Source organism: Formica exsecta, unplaced genomic scaffold (genome assembly GCF_003651465.1).
Source record: "Formica exsecta isolate Colony F162 unplaced genomic scaffold, ASM365146v1 scaffold282, whole genome shotgun sequence".
NCBI lineage: Eukaryota > Metazoa > Arthropoda > Insecta > Hymenoptera > Formicidae > Formica > Formica exsecta.
The window spans coordinates 486,323-494,740 of NW_021850084.1; the positions used below are offsets into that span (position 1 = coordinate 486,323).

General features: G+C 34.8%; 1 protein-coding gene across 1 annotated transcript in view; it reads right to left on the reverse strand.

Moving 5' to 3' along the window:
- The window catches only part of LOC115237211 (solute carrier organic anion transporter family member 5A1), a 29,459-nt gene that overhangs the window by 1,889 nt on the left and 19,152 nt on the right, over positions 1–8,418 (reverse strand). Inside the window, exons 2-14 of the mRNA XM_029810106.1 lie at positions 7,326–7,809; positions 6,185–6,238; positions 5,723–5,828; positions 4,903–5,119; positions 4,621–4,764; positions 4,209–4,424; positions 4,019–4,126; positions 3,684–3,917; positions 3,016–3,558; positions 2,737–2,926; positions 2,486–2,674; positions 2,245–2,396; positions 1,899–2,159 (exon numbers count right to left, since the gene is read on the reverse strand). Of these exons, the coding sequence (XP_029665966.1) occupies positions 1,899–2,159; positions 2,245–2,396; positions 2,486–2,674; positions 2,737–2,926; positions 3,016–3,558; positions 3,684–3,917; positions 4,019–4,126; positions 4,209–4,424; positions 4,621–4,764; positions 4,903–5,119; positions 5,723–5,828; positions 6,185–6,238; positions 7,326–7,738 (2,827 nt within the window). The 5' untranslated portion in view covers positions 7,739–7,809. The remainder of the gene's footprint in view (positions 1–1,898; positions 2,160–2,244; positions 2,397–2,485; positions 2,675–2,736; positions 2,927–3,015; positions 3,559–3,683; positions 3,918–4,018; positions 4,127–4,208; positions 4,425–4,620; positions 4,765–4,902; positions 5,120–5,722; positions 5,829–6,184; positions 6,239–7,325; positions 7,810–8,418) is intronic.

Here is an 8,418-nt window from a genome sequence, read left to right on the forward strand (position 1 = left end):
ATATATATTTATATATATAATAGTTATATACTACATACATGCATACACGCACACATACACGCACACGCACGCACGCGTGCGTGCGGAGATCATCGCTGTCGTTAAACTGATACGAACGGTCAACTTTGATGAAGTTTACATTAAATCTGAAAATTGCTTCTAAAATATAATGTGTATTAATATTTGAAAAATTGACAGTGATGAGTCAAGCAGATAATATGAGAAAATTGCATAAACTTATCCTTCTATAGAGAAGCACAACTATTGACTGTATTTATCATCAAAGCGGATAGCATATAAAGAAGTATCCCAATTGATTGGCGAACATATGTGCAAAAAGCAATTGTAATTAAATTGATTTAATATGGTTTATTTAGGGCTCAGTACTCTAAAATATTTCACCTCATATGTTACAGAATCCCACTATGCACAAAACACAACATTTATATTTCTTTTATACTATAATCTCATTTTGAATCCTTGGTATGTATCTCGTATTTATGAATTCTTTATTTTGTTGAGTTAAATTAAAAATGTGTCCCTACCCTTTATAGAATTTCATTCCTGAGTAATTTTATATAGTTTCTTTTCGTATATATCGAAATTGATTTAAGAGAGATTGTCAGGTACGAAGCAAATAGACTCCCCGTACAGAGTGAACTTTCTGTGTAAAGCCAGAATTATTCAAAACAAAGCAGTAATATTAATCCCAATTATAATCTTTGATTTACCGAGCCACAATGTGCAAATAAGAATACCATCTTCGTTGCTTGAAAGCATTGTTTATATCGTGCATCATATATATGATTTATATATGTGTCTACTCCCTCCCTCCTCCCTCTGGAGGACATACTTTATATAAAATTCTACTGCAAGATTACGGAATAAAAAATTGATTAAGTTGAAAAAGAAGAATAAAAGAAAACGGTAAATAAGAGATCATATGTAACTTATCAATTCGCGATTTTACGATTGCATCTATCTATAGAAAAATAGAAGATACAAATCAACAACAGAGGTTACTCATAATTCATTACACTAATCTTCGTTATTTATCTCGCTACGCTAAATTGACTATTGGTTTCGAGAAACCTAATTCTAGTTATAAAATAAATTGTAATTTTTGCTCTGCACTAGTGATATTATATAGATCGTTAGTTTTCTGTGTGGTACTTAATTCATTATTTTTAAATATACATTTGTCTATAGTCTTGTATTTTTTTAAGGCAGGAATTTTCGTATTTACAATTACGTCGTTACGTTGGCCTTTTCTTGCAATGATGCAAGGCTTATTTTACATGATTTCTTACGGACAACATAATTTATCCGTATCTCACCTCCTTCGCATATCTATTCTCTCATTAACGATATACGTAGCAACAATATTAATCTAAATGTGCAATGAATAATACAATTTCGAGATTGTATGTTTTAAATGCTACATTTATGCGTTATACATATCTACTTATTAACATACACACACCCACACACATCATTGTTGTAAAAACTCATCCTCTAGTGATATCATATTTCCTAAAAATAACCAGTTCAGATAGTTAAATTTGTGACAAATTACCTTGGATAATAAATAATAGCTTTATATAAAAACAAAAATAATTCAATTTAATTAATTATTTTTTAGCATGTTTTAATATTATATATAAACTTTTGCTTTTTTCTTGATATTGTTGCATTGTATCCTCGTCCTTTTTAACAAGAAATAAATAATGTAGGTGTGGATATGTAAATCTGTATTATTCAGACAAAATCCATTAACTAGTAAAAAACAAATGTAATTTGTCACAAATTTATACATATCACCAATTTGATATATTTATTTCTATAATTTCTAATGTAAAATAAACATTAAACATCGCAATTGCGATTTTCCGTCATACCACTTGAAGGTTTGATCTCAACATCTGGTTCTTGTATGGCAAGTGGTGCTTGCCTCGTATCGGGAACTTCAACTTCCATATTTTTTGAGCGGTTTGTCGTCTCAGTTGAATCTTGCGTTTGATTCGACGACCCTGTTTCCTCGAGATTCGTTGACTTTGTAGGTTCTGTAGGCGATGAAATAGAAGATGGTGTTGCAATCTCAGAACTTGGTAAAGTCGCATCACCATCCCCTAAATTCTGATGTGGTTTCTCTTCAAACACTGCGTAATGATATTGTACATTATTACTGTGTTGCACATTAACAGCTATAAAATATATTATTCTAATTATCTAGACATTACTCACATTTATCTAGACTGATGATTGATCCTACAAACTCGTTGACAGTGAAAGATGGTGGTTGATCTTCCATTTGTCTTCTTCTCCTTACAAGCCACCAATCAATCAAAAATAGGGCCAAAGCTAAAATTTTTATCCCAGCACATAGGCCGACATATCTAAAATCATCATACTTAATGAGTATTTGCAAATAAATAAAAATAAATATTTAAAAATTATGTATACATATTAAAGTAAAAAATATAACCTGTATCTAAATTGTTCGATATCATAGAGTAAGCATCGACCTCCCTTTTCTCCACAGGTGCTCTTCCACAGCAAGCACGTGGAATCAATCAAGTTACCAAATAGTATCGGTGCCGGTATATAGCCAAATAACCGAAAAATTACAAACTGCATACCCAAAGCAAAAGATCTTTCTTCTTCGGAAACGGATCTACAAAACAGCTAATTTAGTATACAAAAAAAATACATTTATGATGTAAAAATACTATTTACCGTAATACTATCATAAGCAGAGGCATTTGAGTCACGGCAACAATGAATGTCATAAAAAACAAAAGAATCAAAAATGGAAATATAGTTCTACATGGTGAAGTACAAGGACCTGCGGTTGCTACAGGCACAACGGTCACTTCTGCAAATTCTGGAGCAGCCGGAGGAAACATAGTTAGATTACCATGTATACCTGAAAGACAAAAAGAAAAAAGAAAAAACTTTCAATACACACTTGGAGATAATCACTTGAGAATATCGCATCGATATGTGAAGACTTACATGCGCAATTTGTAAAATTCGATTTGGAACTAAAGGCAGTGCAACCTGCGTGACATGGACTAAAATATGTCAGACCATTATTTCCGCAAACCGGTTCGACATCCGTCATACGGCATTCACAACCAAAGTTGCATGCGGCAGTAAGATTTACTTGAAAGGGTTCAGGACCCTTTGTGCTACTATTAAAGTACGGAATAGTGGTCCCAGCCATTTTTACGTTCTCGCAGCCGAGGAAAAACAGTAGACCGTAACACACCAGGCATATTATATTTGAGACGAGAACAAATTGCACTGCGCCCTTTGGCCTTAATTCTAAACGTTTGAGCATACATCCGCCAAAAAAAATTCCGATACAGGCGCCTGGTATAGCGACAGAGCCCGTAAAGATGCTGGCTTGACTCTTCCCCAAGCTGAATTGTGTTTCGAGATACTTGGGTAGGAATACTACAAAGCCAGATACAATCACCAATTCCATGCATGCTCCCAAACATGTTACAACATAGACTGGATTGCAAACAAGCCTCCACATACTTCGTGGAATATCTGTAAGAAAAACAAGATTAAAGATCTCTTAATTCTAATTCCTTATGTCCGAAACATTACCGCATTAATATAAATTTATTAACGAAATTTTGAATACTGAGAATATTCAAATAATAATAAATTACCTTTAACATCCTTTCCATAACCGCTATCGTCTACTTTCTCCTTTTTAGGTTCTTTTGATTGCTCTTTTTCTTTTTGCGATAATGCCTTATTTTTTTCTATAATTCGTATCTTTTCCTTCTCGCGCTGTAGAGTTTTAGGAAAACTGAAGAAAGGTATCGCTACTAAAATAAGGAGCAATCCGCAAAGTAGGAATCCACCCCACCACATACCAACCCATCTGTGATCTCCAGGATCTGTTTAATTTATTAACATTACATATAAAAATTCAGGCAAGTATAAAAAAATAAAAAAACAACATACAAACCGAATATATTGAGACAATTATTTTTCTTACCAATACTTATAATTTTTCCAGAAAACGAGTCCATATGGAAAGACAAAAGATATGCTCCAAGAAGAAAACCTAAAACTGGTCCAAAGGCCGCCATACTATACATACAACCTGAAGAAATAAAATAAAAATTTCGAATGTATTATTTATATTCATACCGACATTTGTGTAATGTAACAAACAAAAGACCCACCGATATATAAAGATGCACTTTCCGGTCTCACATGATCGTCTATATAAGTAGTACCAAGAGTAAATAAAGGAGAGCCTCCACATCCTAATAGTAACTGAGCAAGTACAAATAGCGTAACAGGTCCGGCTGTAGACGGAGAGCCCTGTATACAATTATCACCTCTTAAATTATTGTGTGGTGCTAAGGGAGGTGAAGATAACCCTGATGAAAGTCGACCTGTAAATAGATTTTCAAATAAATAAATCTTTAATCAAAAACGTTTTTTTTTTTTTTTTACTTTAACCCTTTTCCCTTAATAATAAGACATATGTATATAAAAAACATATAAGATGTGTATTTACTTTTACTATATAAAAACTAATACTAATTTTTACGAATTCGCAAAAAACGACTGAAACGTAAAAATACTTACCCAAACCCATATCTTGTTCGCGTAATGAAACGCCGCGACAGATATTATCTGAATTGGAATGATTTGCGGTTGTCGTCAAATAGGGTTCTGCTGTGAAATGTGGCACCATAAAGATCATCGATCCCAGTCCCATTATCACTGCACCTAAATCACAAAAAAAATCACAAGCCAAAATTAGACAACGTCTAGCTGGTATTGCTAGATTTGTAATTGTAATGTATGAGAACCGCGCTAGAAAGATAAAAATAGTCGGTCTTTTTTTAAATAAAATCAAGATTATACCGATCGCTATCCATACAGGTATGTGTCTGCGACTGCCGAGATAACTGACAAAGATGACAGTGATAACATTGCCGATTTCATAAGAGCTCGCAATGAGGCCCGAAAGGCTGGACGGGATCTCAAATCTCTTCTCTATGGTTGTTATCACAGAATTGATGTAACCTGAGCTAAGTGCCTGTTGCAACGTAACAAGGAACGACAGGAGAAATACGAACACCTGAAATCATCATGGTAGATAAAGCAGATAAGACAATATAATTTTCAAGCATGCGTCATATAATACTTGGAAATTACACGTGGAAAAATACACATTCGCGCAATAAATAGACGTATTATATTTTAAGATGACGACGTAATCTTTATGAGAGAAGTCTGTCCATTCTTATCGTGTATGTTTTGGTCACAATATCATAGATATGCGATTTCGATATTGTTGCGACAACTGTAAGCATCTTCATATTTCAAATCAAGTGCCGCGTGCGCAATTTATTTACGCAAATTGCTAACGTATCAAAAATATGTTACAATCATGTCTCTTGTGTACACTTAACAATCTTATGTATACTTTCGAGCTCGAGCGTATGAGTCACAAGGCCTGCTTTGTACATCCGCGTGTAGATACCGCATAAACTGAAACGGCACTCACCGTTTAAGTGTGACAATGTTCCTGACATGATCTCATATCAAGAGAGAGAAAAATATAGCTTATAAAATAATATATTATTTCTAAGCAATGGTATATTGTTTCGCGAACGTTTTGTCACATTTCCGTACACTTTTTTTCTTCCGAATAACTGTAAAAGATATTTGCGTGGCGTACCTTTATTCCGGCAAATCTCTGAATGAAGGCCGGCCTACAATTTAGAATCCCACAGTCCTTGGAGTCCGGATTGAACGGCGGGGTTTGAGCCCTCTCCTTTTCCGTCCTGAATTCATTCAAAAGGATCAAACAATGAACAAGTAAACGTCTTAAAAATAGGGCAGAATCGGTAATTACGAGCGATAAAAAAAGACGCTAAGTTTAGAAGAGAAATTATGATCAAGTCACACGTGACGTGAACAAAATAGAAGAAAATTATAATGCAAATGCATTCCATTCTATGCAAATAATGATACGTTGCGAAACAAAAATAGTTATTTTTTTTTTTACTTAATATGCACAATTACAATTTTTTTTTTTAAACAAGCGTTGTCGCGTGCTAAGAATAGATAACAATAATTATACAAAACACAATATGTATTGTATTGGATGCGAAACAGCGAATAATGATATTAACTTTACCTGTCCACCATAGAAGCACTTGGATTCCTGCTGTGACATTTGATGATAAAATCTCTGAAAAATAATAGGAACAGGAGAAAAAGCATGAATACATTGCGATGTAATGGAGCGGCGTGTAGGAATATCAGTTGAGACACTAACTGTGATAGCATAGATAGAGTTAAGTCGTCTGTGCGACAAGTATAATATAAAGCGCGCTACATCTTCATCTAAATTACACAAAGCGATGGAATGGTCCTGCTGTGACATTTGATGATAAAATCTCTGAAAAATAATAGGAACAGGAGAAAAAGCATGAATACATTGCGATGTAATGGAGCGGCGTGTAGGAATATCAGTTGAGACACTAACTGTGATAGCATAGATAGAGTTAAGTCGTCTGTGCGACAAGTATAATATAAAGCGCGCTACATCTTCATCTAAATTACACAAAGCGATGGAATGGACTTGCAACCTTTTTCGGCGGTGAAAGTATAAAGTACCCCGACGTTATGCCGTTCATTGGCTATATTGGCGCGCGACGAAGAGATTTTCGTCATACTTGTTTAACAAATTCTTAGAGGCTTTCTCCGATGAAACCCACTGCATAAAATAAACGGTAGAGCAACGAGAGTATGTGTTATGATAATCGCAAAAAAAAAAAGGAAAAAAGTGATCCGGCTAAATCTACTTGACGCATGGTAAAATATGTCATGGTCACCACGTGCTTTCACTTTCCATTTGAGCCGTTTCTCGCGATCACACAATTGCAATTTTATCGCGTTTGCGGCCGTGTGTGCATTGCTATCATTTCCTAAAGCCTCATCAAAGCCTCAGCGAGTTGAAAGCACAATGGTGCAAAATAGTACATATAGATTCAGCTTCGTAAGATATTGAATGATACTTTAAAACTCTTAACAAATGTGAAGAAATATATCATTTATGGGTGTCGTACGTTACTTTAATTAATCAAGAGTAAAAATAAAATCAGAGGGACACTAATAATATTTTCTTTTTCAACGAATTATTGATTAAGAGTCAAAAGGTACGAAAAGAGGAGAAGCCTAAAAGGTAATGTCATTGAGAATTATGCGTTGGTAGCAGCCACCTGATTCGGTAATCATCGCTTTAAAGAATTTGGGCAATGCCGTTTCCCACTCACCTATGATCCACAAGGCCGGAACTTGGGTTTCTACTGTGACACCTTATGACGGTGTCGTGAGTTAATCTGCCGTTGGTCGCCTGCAGCGGATCCGCATTATCGTCGGTACCAGTCCCGGCGGTTTCCGCATACAGTCCCGTCATCGCGTACATGCTTTCGTTACGTCGATGACCGGCATGATAGTTGCTGCCAGATTCGGATCTCCTGTGACCGAAAACACCGCTACTGCTCTCGTTCCTCTTATGGCCGCTCTCGGATCGTTTGTGGCCAAAGGCACTGGATATACTCTCGGCACGTTTGTGACCACCCTCGGTTCGCTTGTAACCGACGAAACCACCCCCTGATTCGGTGCGTTTGTGCGCAAACATGCTCGAGCTGGAGCCGTTTCTCTTATGCCCGCTGGTGGACGCCATTTTTCTCTCATCTATCTCTTCTTCTTTACGTTGAATATTACTTAGCTTAAATGTGACATTATTTGTGTTGGCTGTAACAGAAAATTATATTTATATTAATGACGTAATATTTATTCATATATATAATATATGTGTATTAGAGTCAATAGAATATTGTTGGCTTTGTTCTATTTTTTGTTGGATCCATCGCCTCGTTCCTGAGCTGATAAAGAGATACGAGATAAGAAAGTTGACTCGTTGTTAAGAGCCGACTATGCTTTATAAAGTCCAATCAATTGACATCTCAAGATTCAACGGTTCAACGAACTCACTTCCGTAAAGGTCAGGGCCTTTCGGCAACGTGAACGGTGCTTGTCCCACCAAACTCATCATATCATCTTTACAGAATAAAGTTAATTAAATAATAACTGTAGTTACTATGATTATACATGTAATATATTTATTATATATATATATATATGTTGGACCAATCAAACGAATTACTGTGTTATGTTTGGAAGAAATTGTTTGTTTTGTCAAATACTACTGACGTTTCAATAACTTTATGTCGATAATTCTACGTATAAATCACATAATTATCAACTTTTATTAAATAATTAACATTAAGATTAATAATCCTTGAGAAAAATTTTTAATTAATAATTTATTTTTTATTTTTTTAAGTTAAATTAAATTAAATT